Source organism: Daphnia magna, linkage group LG5 (assembly GCF_020631705.1).
Source record: "Daphnia magna isolate NIES linkage group LG5, ASM2063170v1.1, whole genome shotgun sequence".
Taxonomy (NCBI): domain Eukaryota; kingdom Metazoa; phylum Arthropoda; class Branchiopoda; order Diplostraca; family Daphniidae; genus Daphnia; species Daphnia magna.
This window is the reverse complement of record NC_059186.1, coordinates 11,653,744-11,672,808: the sequence shown is the minus strand read 5'-3', so window position 1 is coordinate 11,672,808 and position 19,065 is coordinate 11,653,744. Positions and strand designations below refer to the sequence as shown.

At 43.7% G+C, this 19,065-nt stretch overlaps 3 protein-coding genes across 4 annotated transcripts; 2 read left to right on the top strand and 1 right to left on the bottom strand.

Annotated features, from left to right (window-relative positions):
• The first annotated feature begins 205 nt into the window (after positions 1 to 205).
• LOC116922590 (gem-associated protein 5) lies at positions 206 to 4,182 on the top strand. Its single transcript, XM_032928968.2, has 10 exons — positions 206 to 537; positions 601 to 725; positions 788 to 1,025; positions 1,090 to 1,130; positions 1,198 to 1,482; positions 1,534 to 1,888; positions 1,952 to 2,488; positions 2,567 to 2,718; positions 2,786 to 3,459; positions 3,521 to 4,182. The coding sequence occupies exons 1-10, from the start codon at positions 336 to 338 to the stop codon at positions 4,113 to 4,115; spliced, it is 3,204 nt and encodes a 1,067-aa protein (XP_032784859.2). The 5' UTR covers positions 206 to 335; the 3' UTR covers positions 4,116 to 4,182.
• On the bottom strand, positions 4,113 to 7,639 carry LOC116922592 (glutamine-dependent NAD(+) synthetase). Its single transcript, XM_032928969.2, has 11 exons — positions 7,274 to 7,639; positions 7,082 to 7,194; positions 6,927 to 7,011; positions 6,722 to 6,867; positions 6,371 to 6,620; positions 6,070 to 6,308; positions 5,709 to 5,993; positions 5,048 to 5,633; positions 4,820 to 4,984; positions 4,406 to 4,472; positions 4,113 to 4,283 (listed from the first exon to the last, which is right to left on the bottom strand). The coding sequence occupies exons 1-11, from the start codon at positions 7,475 to 7,477 to the stop codon at positions 4,255 to 4,257; spliced, it is 2,169 nt and encodes a 722-aa protein (XP_032784860.2). The 5' UTR covers positions 7,478 to 7,639; the 3' UTR covers positions 4,113 to 4,254.
• A 1,147-nt stretch (positions 7,640 to 8,786) lies between these two features.
• On the top strand, positions 8,787 to 18,789 carry LOC116922588 (neurogenic protein mastermind). Of its 2 annotated transcripts, none has more exons than XM_032928966.2 (8): positions 8,787 to 9,337; positions 10,549 to 11,031; positions 12,434 to 12,742; positions 12,870 to 14,378; positions 15,465 to 15,863; positions 15,933 to 16,380; positions 16,454 to 16,866; positions 16,928 to 18,789. In XM_032928966.2, the coding sequence occupies exons 2-8, from the start codon at positions 10,687 to 10,689 to the stop codon at positions 17,537 to 17,539; spliced, it is 4,035 nt and encodes a 1,344-aa protein (XP_032784857.2). In that variant the 5' UTR covers positions 8,787 to 9,337; positions 10,549 to 10,686; the 3' UTR covers positions 17,540 to 18,789. The 2 variants fall into 2 exon arrangements, with proteins under 2 accessions (XP_032784857.2, XP_045029615.1); XM_045173680.1 differs by lacking the exon at positions 8,787 to 9,337 and adding an exon at positions 10,210 to 10,373.
• Positions 18,790 to 19,065: the final 276 nt, after the last annotated feature.

The following is a 19,065-nucleotide window of genomic DNA, read 5'->3' as shown; positions in this document are numbered from 1 at the left end:
AAGGAACTTTAATATAATGCTAATGATGCATAATTAGCCAAATTATTCTCTGCTCTTTCGTTGATTCTATAAATGCTATTTGTTGAGAAAAATAAGTAAAAACAAAAGAGTTAAATTTTCATTTGTTCTTGGATGGATCATGGATATGCTATATATGCGCCATGTAAAGCGGCACTGGTTGGTGTTTAGCGCTGACCACTTTATTTTGTCGTCTGCTAAAGTCCCCAGAAACACGTCGTTTTGAATGTGCGCACATGCTACGCATACGTAAAATACTCCTCTCCTAGAACAGAAATAGGAATTTGATTAGGGATTTGCACTAAATTGTTAACCTAATGGAATCTACCAAAGAGATAGTAATTCCCCCTTCTCCCAATTGGTATCTAAGCAGTGTTTTTGAATGTCATAAAACGTCTGGGGTGTTAGTTTATGCTGCTTCGCGATGTCTCGTATTTTTGAAGTCTTGTAATGTTGGTGATAATTTTGGTTTTCCTACCACACGTGTCATCCCGGATGCCCATAGGGGCAAGATTACTTGTGAGTATAGGATTGGTTTGTTCGTTGAATTTTTATAATGTTTCTTTTGCTTTCACAATTAAGGTGTGTCATGGTATCAGCGCTCAGAAAAAGATAATTTATTACTAAGTAGTGCTGGAGAAGATGGGTCTCTTTGTATATGGAATGCCAATGACTTGAGTCTGGTATTTGAACAAGATGCACACCAAGTAATTTATCCTAAATATAAAACATAAAATTTGCAAATTTTAATTAAACCTTTTTTGTTTAGGAACAGAAAATATCCTGTCTTAGCTGGTCTTCTTTATTGGAAAAGAAGATTTTGGCTTCATCCAGTGAAGATGGAACCATTATAATCACAGAGTTGCTGTTGAGCTATGGAAGTTGCATCACTAGGAAACTCAACTATGGAAAAATGATTCCTCTGATATTGTCGTTCAATCCTCACATTGCGTGGCATCTGGCCATAGGGTGTAAAGGTGGATTATTGTACATCTGTGACATTAGAGGTATGGCTAGTATAATATGGTGAACTCATGCAACTTATTTGACAACTTACTTAATGTTGTTTAGAAAATCGCGGTATTATTTATAAACTACGAGCCCATGAAGAAGTAAAAAGTTCATCAATTTTAGCTTATAGTCAAATTTCAATAAAAACTCCTTTAACAAATGTCACAGGATCTACACAATATCGCGTGGTGCCCCGTGAAAGGAAATGCCTTTATTCATGAAAATGAATCAAAGGAAACATTCTTGGCAACCACTGGTCGAGATAAAACCATCAAATTATGGGCCACTAATGAAGGGAAATGCGTCGCTCAATCAAAACTTCCTGGAAACACTGGAGTTCATCGCCCCCGACCTGCCCAAGATGACAAGCGGTCAACTTGGGTAGCCTTACATTGGCTGAATGAACGGCACATTTTGAGCAGTGGACTTAGTGGAGAACTTATAATGTGGGAGGTAAATGACGGAAATGTTTTAAATAGCCAAATATTTATTGGTTTCTTTTAGGTTGGACCAAAACTGTCCTGGAAGATCGTCCATAAGCTTCATACGCGTGGTCTCTTCAATATTTCTTCGTATGTGACGGAAAATAACCAGGAAATGGTTTGGACTTCAGCTCAGGATCGCAATGTTATTCTTTGGCCCATAATAGAAGGTCATGTACCAAAAGAAGTTTTAGGTATTCAAGAAATGGAAAACCCTCATCTTTGCTTGTCAACCATGGGTGGTTACGTCTACGTCTTGAACGTCAATCCAATCGACGCGACTCAAATGGCACTTGGACTGGGAGACTGCTCCATCAGACTATGGAATATGGCTGCTGCAAAACCTGACATGACGATGTTGTGGAATGGAATTAAAGGTGATAGTTACGGCTTGTCTTTATAAAAGCATGGGAAATATGCTTATTTCAAACATTATACAGGGAAAGTCAGTGCATTAGCATGGCATCCAACAGTAGAAGGTCGGCTAGCTTTTGGAACCGATGAAGGACGAGTTGGAATATTCGATACGCTCGCGCCATCGAAGCCTCCTCTTTTAAGTCGAACCTATCATAAAGGCACCGTCTACAATTTAGCTTGGGCCACTTTGCCCAACAAAAATGGGTTGTTCCTGTACTCCTGTGGTGGAAATCATATAATTGTTCACGATCCATCGGCGTTGGATCTGGACGCAAAAAATTTCAATAATTTAATTATTAGCAAAGGAGAAAAGAATCAAAAATTCCCTTCCAGAACGGAATTCCAATGGAAAGTGGATTTTTCTCTTTTAGCTGTAGGCAACGAAGATGGTTCTGTGGAAATTTACACGGGTCGTGATTTATCTTTGCTGATGATTATCGTCGCTCATAAAAAACTAATCCAGTGCCTTAAATGGCATCCGCCATTCACTTTCCAAAGTGTGGAACCTTCCAAATTTGATAACTGGTTGGCAGTGGCTTCAAACGACGTAAACATCAAAGGTACTAGAACTGTAAATTTTATTAACTCCTTTAACCCATTTTTGTTTTATTGACTGAAGACTTTTGCGTTTGTTCCAGTTTTCAGTGTAACTGTTGCCAACAATGGTGAACCTTCAACATCGACGCTTGCGGCTACTCTTAGCGGTCATAAAGAGCGTGTGGTTTCATTGGCTTGGAGCCCGCACGAAGACGGCAAGCTCCTCTCTGCAAGTTACGATGGAACTGCACAGGTACATTACGTGCGATGTTTCAAATGAGTATTCTATTTTATTTGTTTACGTAACACCGTGATTGCAGGTTTGGGACGTGATCAATAAAGAACCTTTAGCGAATTTCGGTGGTCACACTGGAAGATTGCTTTGCTGCGAATGGAATGCTTTGGAACAAGATACAGCGGTTACAGGAAGTGACGATATGACAATTCAAATGTGGAAAATGAAGGATCAAGTTCACAAGACTCCCGCCGAATCGATAGCAGTCAAAACGGTAAAGGAGAGGAAGAAGGCACCCTTTAAACCGCCTACGTCTTCATCCGTAACTGGTCGACATACATCTTCAAGCGCTGCTGCTAAAAAAAAAGCACCGAGTAAACTGAAATCGCTTTTTCCAGTAAGCGCCACCTTAGAAGGACGTGGCCGGCTTGAGGGCTTAAAGGACTGCAAAATATTGGCCACTCTAAAGGGAGTGTCGCTTAAACATTCCATCGTGGACGAAGACCCCAAATCGTACACCTTTCCCATATCTGATTTTGGGGATGCGGAATTGGCTCATCTGGGTTTCTTCGTCAATCGGGAATCCACCGTTCAGATGCTACAAGAGGAGATAGACCATCATCAAGAAGGTTCCAATTTTGATCTAGCAGCTCATTTGAGAATCTGGCAAGGGGATGTCGAACCCATGTTAAGAGAAGCTGTGAAGAAAAGGCAGCTCAATGATTGGCTCGTTAGCTTGGCCCCTCAAGTCTCCTTGGAGTAATTGGCAATTTTTTTATTATAAGATGAGACTCGTCATTAATTAGTATTGATCCAATAGGTTTTGGAGGGAAATGGCTCATCTGTACGCTCAGCAGCTGATGGCAGAAGGGGATGTCAGGAAAGCAGTGTCTTATATGCTCATTTCCGGCGAGAAGAGTCAGGCAATTGAAATGTTTTCCAGTCAGCAGTTACATCGCGAAGCTGTAGCTCTTACACGTTGTCAGTACCCCGATGAAAGTTCTCAAGTTCAAGAGTCGCTCTCCCGTTGGTCTCGGAAAGCAGTTATAGATGGTAATCTGGAATTGGCAGTGAAATGCTTCCTGGCCAATGGCGAGGTAGCTGAAGCGGCACGTACCCTGGCGCGACGATCAGATCCGTTGTCTTTGGTTTTGTCCGCTGACCTGGCGACGAACGCTGGACTGGATCAATTGGCTGCGGCCTACTTACAACAAGCTGCGGACATTGCGCAGACTACTACTGCGACTACCGACAACCTTAGTCCTCTCGCTGCACCGACGAATGGCGATGCCGCTTTTGCGGAAGTATCTGAAAGTATCGATCAAGCGAACAAGAACCAAGAAGTTCTCGTAGGGGCAATAAAGGAGGAGACAATAAATTGCGATGACATTCAACATAATAGAAGGACTGAATGATGTGTCTGTGTGTATTGCCTGACGGTATTATTACGGTCTTTCTTAATTACATACGTGGACGGCTGTACTGAGACTGTGTTATGCGAAACTCTCAATCTAATCTAAAGGCATATTATTTTTAAAATTTACTTAGTTAACTCTAGACGGCCACACTGGAGCTCCGTCGACCTGCACAATCAGCAGTTTATGAGCTTGTGTGAGTTGATTTAGAAATTTCTTTTCTTTAAGTGTTTTTCTTTAATTATTATTTTTTTGTCTTCTCTCCACCAACTAAAATGCAATAGAATTACCTGATTGCATGTGCGCATTATCGAGTTTACGATCATCGGTGTCGACCATCTTGTTGACGTGCTCCAACTAGTAGGGAAAAAAAGAAAAGAAAATAAGATGGAACATATCTAAAAATGACATGCGTAAGCCATGGCTTTTCGGACCGATCAATACGGCCGGCATCTCTTCTAGTTTTCACAGATCAAACACCGGTATAGCCTTTCGCATGTAAACCGTCCCCCTAGCCCTTCTCCCCTCTGACTCTGATAGCAGTATAAAAAGAAAAGAAAAAAAAGGAAAGATAAAGAATCTCGGGAAGCGAGTAGAATCGGGATTCCTCTACATTCTACATGGTAATTCCATTAAAAGCCTAAATGAATAATTCACAAGCTTATATAGTAGTAGTTGAGCACGAAACGGCTCGATAGACTTACATGAGCGTCAATAGCGCGAAACTGCCATCCCCACTTGGCGTTGTAAAGGAAGGGCCTATGGTCAAAGCGGTTATCATCCGGGCTGTAAGTCTCTGCGTGAACGGAAGGCGTGATCACCGTCATTTTGTGCCGGTTGATGGCGTAGCAGCGATAAAAATGTTTGACCTTGAAATTCAGTACGATCAGTACTACCGGTATTCGTTTTACTTTTTAAAAGAAATCATTTACTTTGTGTGCGATTTCAGCTGGTGTATGTGCTCCTCTCCAACTGTGAATGAGTCGACAAAAAGTGGTGTAAGGTCCACAGGCTGCCTGTTTCCGAAGACGCCCTAAGTCTCCCAGCTCGATGTAAGTTAAACCCATGTCTTCTTCGTCCGTTTGCACTAAGCGGCCTTCTTGTAAAGGTTCTAATTCTGCAGTCGGAGGAGCAGCTAGAATACCATCCAATGACGTAAAACCATATTCGAGGCGTGCGTATGCCAAGAAACGCTTTAAATCCGCTTTGGAAATACCACCGATAGGATTGACATCGGCACTAGAGCAATCGTACTTGGTGAGATAGCCACGCAACGATTCGTCGACATTGGCAGAGCCAAGAACTAACAAACCACCTGATCTGCCTCTTGCCCAAAGCATGAGCTGGGCCAGCAAGTAGCTCAATACCATCCTCATTCGCGCCTGGACGTTCTGCAGTGCTAAATTCTCCCGCAGACTACCGCCATCAACTCTGAACTTTGGTACCAGCCCCGTGACGACGGTGAAAATGTTGAGAGCAGCTGACACCACAGCGTCGATAGCCAGGGCCAAATGATAGCTGGTAAGGAAATAAAGGAAAATTACGTACCAGTTATTATGATGTTGATTTTGGTCATTTGAAAAACGTCATTACCTGCCAAGCTGATCAGACAAATCCTTGGCTCGTTGCCGTGTTTCTGCCGACGAATTCGCACTTCCCATATAACAGGTAATGAATATTCGATTGCACAATTCGCGTGGATCGTCCGGGATGTAACTTGGATCGCCGACGATACGCCGAACGTCGTCAATGACGTGACTATCGCCATTCTGTACAGACGTTACTACCATTCGACACATGGAGTAGACTAATACTGCTGAGGAACTTGAATCGACGCCTCCACTTAGGGGCAAGAAAAATCCACCTTGACCAGACCGTCTTAAATTTTTTGGATAATTTGTTAAAATATAATTTGAGTTTGATTTTCATTAAGACTAAGCGAAATCAAGCAAACCTCAGATAGTCCCAAAGCCAGCCAGCTGGGCCGTAAGCAATCTCCTCTTCCGGACTGTGGTACTGCCATTTGAATGGGGTAGTTGAAGCTCTCATTGCGTAGCAGGAAGACTCACTAAGGCTGAAATCGACCGGGATACGGCGATAGGACGGATTCTGTGCAGCCGCAGTATTCCGAGAACGGACTAAATTGCGATAAGTTTTTATGTCATCCAAGTCGACGGTGGCAACAGCAACTTCCTACAAAGTAAAGGATCAAACATCTCGAAAAACGAATTTTCCGACAAACAAGATGCAATTACCACTTCTTCTAAAGAGAATTGACGCGTTCTTGCGATTGCTTCTCCATTAAGTGCGATACATGATCCTCCATTAAACATGATACGCTGTCCATCACAGCCTCTTAAATTTGAGTATAAGTAGCAACCACCGGACTTTTTCGTGGCATTCAGGACAAGATCAACTGCTACATTGGCCTTGCGCAACTCAAAGTAGGAACCCGACCCGTTAACGATAAATTCGATGCCGTCCAAACCAAGAGAAATGTGAGTGCTGTCAAACAGCGTGTATAAGATTTTGATGGCGGCAAAGAAAAATAGAGAAAATAAACGTAACAGAAAACTAGACAAAAGGAAAAACAAAACAAACTCTACCTGTAAGGATTCCATAATTCTTCACAAATTTCAAAACCTATAGTGGTATCCAAGGTTTCCAACACGGCATCACCAAAAACTACTGATTTTTGCCCTGTAAGCTCTCTTATAAACTCTGGAAGTATATAGTCTTCAGTTTGATAAATCTGTTGCCAATTGTGATTGTCAATCCAGATTCAAAGCAACATGACATTAAATTTTATACTTTAGTCCACGCAGTAAACCATCTTGACTCTCTGTAATTGCCATCATCACACAACCTCAATTTGGGGCGAATAAGCAAGAGTTTCCTGCAAAAAGGGATGACACCAGCGATGAAAGGAGATCTCTGTTTGTAAACACCAATAAAGAACTGCCTACCCATTGAAAAAAGAGACCCTACAATTGTAAGTGACACTCTTGTGCATTACCGGCATGCCAACATCAACTAGGATATTTTTGCATACTGGGCTGGCAAGTAGTTCAGCCAAAACCTGTTCGAGGATCAAAGATCGATTACCAGGTTTCTTGGAATGAAAACACAGTAAAAAGCAACAGAAAAAGCAAACCGACCTCCCAGCTATGAAGAAGTGTATCGGCTTCATAAAAATGATCTTCGCAGCTGTATCCAGTAACTTCTAATTCGGGTCCAGTACGGTAGCTAGCACCTTGCACTTTAGCCTCCTGGATGCTGGCGATGATGCGTGACAAATTACCGTCGAAATCCAAAGCCCATTGATTCAGGCAGCAAACGGCAACTACAACTTTACGCCCCATTTTACGCTTGTCGACTGATTTAATACTATTTCTTTTTAAAGTCTGAGATACGAATCGATCAAACAATTTTTTATTGCCTTTAATACGTTACCAGAGCAACTGTCAAATCGAACGAATTTTTGTTTTCTTTTGACTTTAAGAGGTAAACATTCACAGCGTTGCCATTCTGGTCGAAATGTTTTTTTTTATCCCTTTCTTTTTTCTTTTTTTTTCCTGGCTAGTGGCTAGCTGTCGACGACCGTTAGTCATCCGTGCGACCTGCACTGCGGCCTTGGATGATTTATTATTAAGCCTAGCATTTTACGACTAGATTGTCATCAGTTAATGGCACAACCAAAATGCATCTCGTTCATACGTTTCACGTAGTATTTTGCATTTGGGGTCAGGATAAACTGTTTCCCGTAGTTGACGTAACAATAATGAAGTATTCATTGAGACAACATTAAACATGACGATTTCATAACATGGCTGGCTGTCGACAATACTGGCCGCTAGATGACAGTTGAGAGGTCAAACAAAAACCCGTAAAGAAACAAAAAAAAATGTGTCTCAATAAATGAAATCCACCGCAAGAAAATCCAGAAAGAGAGAAGAAAAAACAATTTTCAAGTAAGACGCGCCGTGGCCGAAACTGTAAACGAAAGCGGAGGGAAGGGAGGAAATTGGGATGAAAGGAGAGATAGAAGAGGCGAAAGAGAGAGGAAAAACGGGTGACGTCTGCAACAACGGCCGCTGTGGCGCTGTATGCGAGAGAAGAGCGAGTTCCCTCTCTCTTTTTTTTTTTTTTTTTGCTTGGCTTTCCGTTGGGTTTTGAAGTGAAATGTGGTCAAGTCCGTCTCTCTCCTGTTAATACACGAAAACGTCATCCTTCAGCTTTCTCTCTGCAAAATCTTCTTCTTCATAGTTTAGATATTTATATAAAAATTCATTCGAATTTTGTTCGACGTTTGAATTACGTGGCCTTCCGTGGTAGCGCCAAAGCCAAACCAAATGAAAAAAATTACCCCATATATCCCCCATACATCTACACACACACACACACGCATATTTCTTCGGTCTACCTCCCCAGTACAAACCAGCAGCCGACGCAGCAATAGCCGTTTGAATTTAAGCCCGACGCCGAGTGTAGGTCAAGGTGCCGACGGCTAACGCTCAAGCGCGCCCCCCTCCCCAGAAAAAGAAGAGAGAGAGAGAGAGAGAGAGAGAAGAGAGGAGAGCGAAAAGGGAGGAGAGACGTATAAGGGGTGATGTGGGTGGGGTGGAAAGGGGGAAGGGGAGGCAGGGAGACTCAAGCTCCAATGTGGCATTGTGTTCAGTGTCGAACTTGCTGCTGATCGAGACCCGTCTCTCAGAAACTTCTCCGAACAAAAATATTTCGTCTTCAATCACAGACACACACACACTCACACACACGAAATCCCGACGAAATCGATCTCTATGTGTTTCTCTATTTCAACGAATAATTAGACCAAAATCGCCATTACACACATCCGAAACGTTCAAGTGACTCAATCGATTGGCTTTCTTTTTTCAAATCGAATAATTTCTCAGTGTGGTGTGTGTGTCGAGTGTGTCTCCTTGCTTTAATTTTTTTGGCATAAACTTAGTGGGGACATATCTAACGAGTGTGTTACGTGTTGGACGTGTGTATGTGTTGGTGTGTGTGTGTGTGTGTCTATGGTGTTGCAGTGTGTGTGTCTCTGTGTCGACTGGAATCTGGCCAAAAGCAAGCCGAGTCTCGTGTCTTGGGATTATTGCACAATTTAAGACTTACCACTTCACTACAAATACTTACTACATAGCCCGGTGTATTACTCAGCCGCCATCATTTGTGTGGATCTTTTTGAACTTGGCATGCAGGTATGCAATCATATCATTTCAAGAAAAAATGGCGTTATGACATGTGCTCGATGAATATTGCATTAGCATTGTGATATAACCTGTTGAGTAAGTAATTGCTTAGTCATATAATAGGCAATTGATTAGGTCTAATAATTCATCATGCCGGTTGTTTTCTTCCTTTTTCAAATCAGTTGAGAGGTAGGGGGTATCTTCCACTCGCGTTACACACAACACCAGCGTGAGATTGCAATCAATATTTCACTGTGTATGTATCTGTGTGAAGGCGCATCGGATTGGGGGGGTCAAAACGTGTTAATTTATATAGTTCGACGTTCTGTTTTGATTGAGTGCCTATTGCAATTGAAACGTTTTTGTTTTTGTTTTTTTTCTGGTTTCTTCCATTTTTGGTTTTGTTCATTGAGCAGACCCCTTAACACAGAAATTTGAATGGTTAAGGCTTTTATTCTTTCCTTTTCTACAGGGAGGGGAGTGTGTGTAAAAAGCCTCAGCATATTTGGAACCTACCAGGGGTTAGTTTTGGGAAGCGCGGGGTGTGGGGAGAGAGAAAATATTTTGTCTCCCCCTTCCTCCTATTTTTTTTTTCCTTCCTATCTATTCTCTTACAGCATTTCCAGTTAGTGACGCGTCAAGTGGTTGTTAACTGGCTCGCTAGGTGGTGTTGTTTGACAAGCGCGCGAGAAACTCCCTTTCGAAATAGAGAAGGAAAATTTGGGAAGGAAGGGGAAAGAGAGGAGATTGGGAGGGGTAGGGAAAGCAGTAGACAAGACAAGGCCATCATTTGGAAACCCATCGTCTCATTACACAAGTGGCCCTTTTTTTTTTAAATTTCTTCTTTTACATTGTGTTTTCTCTCCACTGTTTTCTATTGCCGGGCATTGCAGAGATATACGACACGTTTGGTGTGATGATTATTTTCGTTTCATTGTTGAAATATGACGTAGAGAGTGAGACATTACGACTAAAAAATGTATTTTTTTTTTTATGTACACAACACTACTGCCACCGTATCCAAGTGTGTTTGAAAGAGTCCAAGGTTGTCCTGTTTTGTAGCGTTTTATCCCCGACCTTGTGTGTTGTTTTGGTACATCAAATGTTTAGTATACTTGAAAACAAAATGTTTGATTGACCCATTAAATATATTGTTTTTGCTTATGCATTCAAAATAGTCAGCAAAAGATTAAAGTGAATATTTCTGTTTACTGTTACAGGTTGATTTGGATACAGCATGAAAAAAGATGTTGACAAAAGATTGAGCAGCAGGCAATCGGCTAGACCGGAGCAGGAGCCTCAACGGATGTGGAGCTAAGCGCGGGCAGCCAATAAGATTATTGGTTGCGTGCGGAGTAATGTCGGAGGTGCTGCCTCCGAAACGTCAGGCGGCCGTGGATCGACTGCGGAGGCGAGTCGAAGTCTACACCAAGGATCATCAAGATCGATTTATGCACTATGAGCGAATCGGACCAGCTTTGTGCGAACAGCAAATGCAAGAGTCGTTTGCATTGAAGCAAAAGTATCTCGACCCCAAAGCCAAAAAAACGAGTAGCAATAGTAAAAGCAATAAAAGCAGCAGCGGCGGAAATAATAACAACTCCACTAGTAGTACTACTAGTATCAGTAGCGGTGGTGGCCCGTCCAACACCGAACGTCAAAAACCGGCTACGGAGCCGACTCACGCCGGCAACACGCAGTCGGTAAGGGGAAAAAAACAACCTCCTGTTTTCCTTTTTTTTTTTGATTCTACACCACATCGATCCCCTTGACTCTTTGCGACGCTGCTAAGGGTGGAGGGGGGAGTTGCTCTTTGTCTCTTTCTATATGTGTGTGCCCACTGGCTGAATCATTGATTCCTGCTACCCCTTCCGCACTCCTCCTCCCCTATTTGTTGGAAGAAGAAAAAGGATTCAATTAAAAGAATGTGATGGACTTGTGCGTGAGAGAATAACGCAAAAAGATTATAACTGCACCGCAGAAGAAAAAAAGAAAGAAAACCGTTAAACAGATGCGATCAAAAGAGGTCGTTCACCACCATCACCGGTAGCGAAACCAGCGCAAACGAACTTTTTTTTTTTTCTTCTTTTTGTTCCGCAATTTGTGTCTTTCTTAGCACACATATTGCTGGATAAGAGAAAAATATATACATTTCAACACCAATGTTGCAATGTTTTCCTGCAGATTAATTTCAAGGAGTTGGGAAGGATATCGTGATGGCAATGACGATCGGGTCAAGCGCTTTAGTGTGCTTGTGTCGGTGACCTCATTGTCCTGTATTTTGCCATCGAAGAGGAGGAGGAGGATGTTAGGTGTGTAGAGGAATGGCCGTATAGTATAGTAGAGGAACCTACACACTCGGAGCAGACACACAAGGTTCTTTGACCGTGTAGAGAGAGGGGGGGGGGAAGAAAGGAAAGGTATTGAACCTCGGGGCAGAATGAGAGGAAGAAGAAAGAAATGAAGAAGAGAACTGTCGCGCTCTCTCATTTCTCTTCAACTTCTTGTTCGTCGTCGTGTCGGACCAATCAGCGGCGTTGATGCGAGCCATCACTGATAGAGTACTACTACACCAGTATGTCTGTGTGTGTGCGTGTGCAGGGGGTAGTAAGGGAAAGGAGGGGGGGCTCTCAGTTCGGTCACGGGGTGGTCCAGGTAGCCAATAGGGAGGGCCGGAATCTCCACATACACTACTGTGAGATATCCCGGAGATGGGGGTGGTGTGTGTGTGTGCGTGTGTTAAGGACTTGGGCCACCTCCTTCTCTCTAACTCCGCCGCGAACTATTGATCCCCTTTTTGGCTGTGGATAAAAGAGGACTAGTAGTCTCTCCTTTACCACCCTTCCTAACTCTCCTTGACTGTCCGCCTCCTACTCCGCCAAAAAAGAAGAGTGAAGTGAGGGGAGGGGGGGGGGCTTTGACTCTCTTTTTTTTTTTTTTTTTCCTTCTTCCTACACCGACATTCGATTATCGACCCGGCAACCATTTTCTCTTCCTCCCTTTTTTCTTCTTCCCCTCTGCCTTTGCAACACATTTCAAACATATTTGGAGGGAAATCAATCAATCAATAAAAAGAAATATGACGATTATGTTTATCACGAATAGAATAAGTACGGGAAGCGTCCGCTGGACGAGAGCGGCGATGGAGGAGGGAGTGAGTCCAGCGGGATGAACGGATCATCCCAGCAGCAACAAAATCAAAATCACTCCTCGTCGTCGTCCGGTGACGGCCCACCGGCCGCCAAGATCCAGTGCACGACAACGACGACGGCCAGCTCATCAGCGACGGCCTCTGGTGGAGGCCCTGCGAAATTCTCGGTCGAAATCGTCCAGCAACTCGAGTTCACCGCTAGTGCCAGTGGCGCTACCAGCGTCTCTGTCAAGACGCTCACCAACACATCCGTCAAGAGCGAGGTGAGTTTTAAATTACGATGATTATCAATGATTCTCATCCGGTCATTATCGTTGCGCCATGATATGCTCATCGTTTTGAAATTTAATTTAATTTAAAACCATTTTTTTCAAATAAAAAAAAAAAAAGACTCAGGTGTCGCCATCCAACGGACAAGATGGGCCACCCGAAATGAAAAAGGAGAAACGTTGCGACACGCCCGATTTTATGGCCGAATTGAACGGTGATTCGGACGAAACGGCTGCTGATTTAGCGAATTTGGAACGCTTCATTTCGGAAGACACATCGGATGGCATCATCAATGCGGACACGTTCAAAGATCTGATCTCTGAGATACACGACCTGCCTCCTGAATTCATGGAGGATTTCGATTTCGACACGACAGACACGAATATCAAGAGCGGTGTAGGTGTAGGAGGGCTGTTGTCCGATCCGTTTGGCGCACCTTTGATAAGCGATGGATCTCGGACGGTCGACTCGATCGTCTCACGACTCAAACAGGAAGAGGTTGAAGCAGCCGACCGAGAAATTCAGGCAGCCATGCTGGATATTGGCAAATCGATGAGCATGAACGCCCAGTCGAGTAATAGTTCAAGTAGTTGCAACAACACGTCGTCATCCATCTTGAGTACGACGAGTATAACAACATCCAGTTGCAGTACGGCCACGCTATCGTCGACAACCGGAGCGTTTAATAACAACACCATTGGTGCGCCAGCTGGATCGTTTGTTGATTCGACGAAAAGTAACAACACCCCGCCCATCGCTCAACAACATCAACAGCAGCAAAGGACGGTCGACAACAATAATGGCGCCGCCAGCGGTATGAATAATAGGCAAATGCCGCAGCCGTTTGGTGTCAATTCCGGAGGTCCGGAATTGAGTCCGGCTGCATTGACGTTGAAGCAAATGGCGGAACAGCATCAACACAAAGCCCAAATGGGCATGACTCCGGCATCGATGAATCAAGCCTCGACGGGTCTTTCGGCTCCTCCAACAATGGCCAATCAAGGCGCACCTTTAGTTCCTCCTCATCATCCGCCTGTCGTTAATAACATGCGGATGCGGGGCAACTTTCAAGAGCAACAGCATCAACAGCAGCCTCAGCAACAGCAGTACAACAATGCATCCGCACAAGGTCCAACTCAGCAACAGCAGCAACAGCAACAAGCTAATCAGTTTATGAATCGAGCACCCTACACCGGTCAAGGTGGTTATGGTCCCAATAGTCCGATGATTAAGAAGGAAATGCCCTACTTTGCCAATTCACCGCTGGGAGGAAACAGCCCTGGACCTGGACGGCCAGTACAGCAGCATCAGCAAGGTATCCCTGGTAGCCAACAACAGCATCAAGTCCCCGGTGCCAAATCATCACCTGTTCCAATGAGCCAAACAAGTCCCATGGGACCACCTACCCCTCAGCAAATGCAGCAACAACAACAACAGCAGCAGCAGCAATTTAACGCTCGCAAAGCACCTACACCGACGAGTACAACTACAAGTAGTAATACGAGTAGCACTAGTGGTCGGACACCTCCACCGTCGGCTGCTGCTTCGGCTAGCGTCCAATTTAGCCAAACTCAACAGCAACAGATGCACATGAGCAGCGGTGGCAACAACAACGGACAACAAATCCAGGTAATATTTTTTTCTTTTCTGGGGTGTATGTGGGGAGATATGCCCTCAATTCTTCATGACAATAGAGAGAGAGAGAGAGGTCCGGTGTAGTAAGTAGCAAGAGACCCAGGGAGTAGGAGGTATTCGTGGCATGGGATATTATAACCCTCAAGGTCAGCGGTAGAGAGCAAAGCGCGCGCGCTCACTCACTCGGCCGGAGCAGACACAGAGACCCAAGTTTAAAAAAAAAAATAAAATAAAAATGGCCCGCAGCGTCTAACTTTACCAACTAACATACGGAGGCAGCACACAAAACGTCGCCGGATGTGTCGCCCCTCTTTTTTAATTCTTTCATTCCTTCTTTCTTTCTGTCTCTTCCCTTTTTTTTTTTTTTTAACATTCCACATTCATCCGCATAATCACTCGAGCGGAAGTTGGGGACACGAAAGAAGGAAACGCGACACAACAACTAAGAATTGAAGAATGTGTCTGACTTGTTTTTAGCGAGTCTGTTTTTGGGAGAGAAAAAAGTTGTTACTAGATGGTGGCCTCCTTTTCTTCTTTAATTTTTTCAGGGGGAAAAAAAAAGTGCGCATTACTTAGTGTGCGTACATATGTACACACGACCTCAAAGTTGTGTTGTTGTTTCCATTCATTTTGTGTGTGACGAGAGAGAGAAAAGCTCAGTTTCAATTCTTGAATGTTGTTATCGCCCACAAAAGGGGAACGAGGGAGAGCATATACGAAACGGTAGAAGAAGTAAAGAATGAAAGAAATGAGAGAGAAAGAGAGAGAGAAAGAGGGCCATGGAAAACACAGGTTGAGTGGCCTCTTTTCGGTCATTGGACATTTTTCCCCTTGAGGGCTCTTTCTCGCTCCATACCCCTCCCTTGGAAATAGATATATATATATATATGTATGCTATACTGTGTTTTTCTAAGAACTCACGTACAACATACAAATATGCCTTGTTATTTAGTTAATTCTAAATGAGCTTATATGCCATCTAGTGGCCAGTTTGTAAAGTTGTTCATTTTCGAAAAAAACAAAAACAAAAAAAAACTAACCGACATTTTATTTTATTTATTTTTTATTCGTTTGCTGCAGATGGCTGCGTCTCATCACATGCAAATGTCGGCGGATGTCAAAGTCAACGCCGGTATGGCCAACATGCAAATGAGGCAACAGCAGCATATGGTACAGCAGCAGCAGCAGCAGCAGCAATCGATGTTTTATCAAAATCAAACGGCGTCTGCGACCGTTCAACAGCCGTCTGGAGCGCAGCAACAACCTCAAGCGCAAGTTGTGCAACAACAACAAGCGCAGCAACAACCAGGAATGGAGAACTCCTACACTTACTCGGCCAGTCAAACGCAAACAATCAATTTTACACAACAACATTTGAGAGCCAATACGAGAATGCCAGCCTCTCTGAGCGTCCAGCAACAAGCGGCGCAACAACAGCAACAAGCTATGCAACAACAGCAAGCCCAACAACAGCAACAGGTAAATTGCAACACTGCCCCTCAAAACAAGCCAAGTAATCAACGTCTTTCATAAATTAAAAACCCACAGATGATGCGAATGCAGATGATGCAACAACAGCAGCAACATCAACAACAGCAACAGGGAATGACGCGTCCACCTCCACCCGATTACAAAACGCCAATGATGGCCGGTGGAATTTCGACACCCGGTGGAGTTGTGGCTGCTGCTGTTGTACCCAACCAACAACAGCAACAACAGCAACCTAATGTGATGATGGGCCAACAGCACATGGGTATGATGACTGCTGGTAATCAACAGCAACAGCAAGGAGTGGTAGGGGGAGGATATCCACCGGCCATCCGGCCAGGTATCCGACCAATGGTGGCCGCTCAAGCGGTAGCGGTTGGACGACCGTCTCCCAATGGAAACACGTCCCCAATGCTCCAGCAGCAGCAGATGCAACAGCAGCAACGGCCCATGATGAACTATCCTCAACAACAGGTTCAACAACAGCAACAACCTCAGGGCATGATGGGTAAAGATTTATATCTCAAGATGACGTCATTGAAATGCCGTTTTCTAAAAATCTTGTTATTCCGGTTGTCTAGGTATGAACAACATGGGAGGCTACGGTGGCGGTGGTGGTAACAACATGATGATGAATCGGCCGCAGTACAACAACAATAGTGGGGGTGGAAACCCAATGGTGAGAGCTCAACGGCCGCCAAACGTGACGGTCGGTCCTGACGGGATGAATGCCTGGAGGCAACAGCAAATGGCGGCTATGCAACAACAACAACAGCAGCAACAGCAAGTCCAACAGCAGCAGCAGGTTCAACAACAACAGCAAGTTCAACAGCCTCAACAAGCTCAGCAAATGGCTCGTTTTCAGCAGCAGCAACAACAGCAAGCTGCCGCCAACAACCCCAACAACATTCGAATGCAGCAGCAAACGTACATGCAACAGCAGACGTCGTACATGCATGCTGGAAATCAGGGACAAAACATACAACAGCAGCAGGTTTGTTCATTGAAATAGTGTCCGTTTCAATTTGTTTTACTCATCACGAGTTGTTGTACAGGTGACTTTGACTATGCAACAACAGCAGCAGCAGCAAATGCTCCATTCGCAAAATATGGGCAACGCGATGATGCAGCAGAAGATGCAAATGACAAGTATGCAAATGCAGCAACAGGGAGGCATGCAACAACACATGCGAGTATCTCAACAACAACAGCAGTTTAGCCAAGCACAGCAATTTGCGCAGCAGCAGCAGTTCAATCCCAATCAACAACAACAGCAATTTGCTCAGCAGCAACAACAGCATTTTAACAATGCGGGCCAGCAACAACAATTTGCCAGTCAATCTCAACAACAGTTTGCAGCAGCCCAGCAGCAACAGTTTAATCAACAGTCCCAGGCCGGCGGTATGGGCCAGCAGGCAACTATGCAGCAGCAGACACCTCAACAACCGCAACAACCTCAACAGCAGCAGCAATTTAACAACTCTCAACAAGCCGCCAACAATAGTGGTGTCGGTGGTGGTGTCAGTTCAAGTAACAACAGTGACTTCAGTTTGGAATTTTTGGATAATATTTCCGGCGATAATGGCGGTCAGTTTGGCACAGATGCTCAGGAGCTGCTCAATTCCTTTGACAATGGAGTGGGTTTCAGCTTATTGGACACGTTATAAAAGGGTTGTTATTTCTTCCGTTGTGTGTGTGTGTGTGTGTGCGCGACCACCTGCCCGTCCATGATTTTTACTTCTTCCTATTGACAATTTACATGGTGGTGTTGCGCGCGCGAACACCTGCACCACCCAAAACAAAAACAAAAAAGACTACAACCAAATGAAAAAACACAATTTATACGACGAAAGTGTGTGTGTCTGTGTGACTGCGCGTGTGTGTGTGTGTGTGTCTTGAAAAGCTCGGTGACACGTAGCATATTAGCCTCTCTTTCTCTCCTCGTTGACTTTATACTCTCTCGTGTTGATCCGCTCTCATCTCATATCCATAAAGACAAAATGTATGGCAAGTTCCTTTATTTCGGTTTTCCTCAAAAGAGAGCCAAAAGAATACCGTTTCTTCTTTTTTTTTTTTTTTTCACGATGATGATATACACACTATATTGTATTTTGGGGGGGGTGGACGGAGAGAGAGAAGAGGAATTATAAACAATTCTTCTCAACTCAAATAATTCGAAATTTTTTCCTCCTCCATTCTCAAATTGGCTCTAAAAGTCGACTACAAGACGACTGACGATACACATATTATAATTTTGTCTTTCTCTCTCTCTCTCCTCTTGTCCTCGTTTTGAATTGAATTTGATACTACTACCGTGTTTTTCTTCATTTTCCCCTCGCTCTTGATTTATATATTTCCCCTAGAACGGCCCCCCTTCTGAAACCAATCAAATCAAACTGTGCGTTGTTGTTTATCTTTTTTAAAAAATAAGTTTTTTCTTTTCAAGCGAAAGTACGACTTTGTGGGGTTTTTGCTGGGAATTGACGATGTTCTTCTCAATTTCCTCATGTCCCTTCTTACTCCTGCGCTCCCGAAAATATGAAACCAAATCTTCAATTCTTTCCTATTCCCCCAGATTTTCTTGAAACAATTCGGTTTGTCGCGCACACAAATTCTCAAGTCGAAAATCACTACAGAAAATGATCAAAACAGTGCCAGTATACCTCCTCCTTTTTTTTCTTCCGACTTCACCTTACAACACCGACAACTTTTCACAACAACGCCTTCCTCCTCCACCGACATTCTTACCGGAATTTCCACCTCCTTTTCGAATCCACTCTCCCGAATCCGATTTACATAATTCCCCCCTCTTTTTTTTTCGATGATCGAACGAGCTGTGTGTATATTTTTTTATACTCTCGCGCCAAAACAAAATAATGTTGTTCTGAATTATGCAATATACATGTTAAATGACCAATTGCGGAGCGAGTAGCGAGTTTTATTTTTAGTTAGTTCTATTTTAGCTCCATGCTATATTGGGATACTACCAGGTGGCACTGCCATCTTTCGACAATTGCCCTCAATTTCTTCTTGTTCATTTATTTGAAAATTGTTTGTGTGTAACTGTGAGATTATTATTCTATTGATAGACGTTCTGTTGATGTCATACCAAATCAACTCGTGTGACGGACCTGCGGTGTAATAAGTTGGCAAAAACCAGCAACAGAATTGTCCGAGCATGACGTTCTGGAAT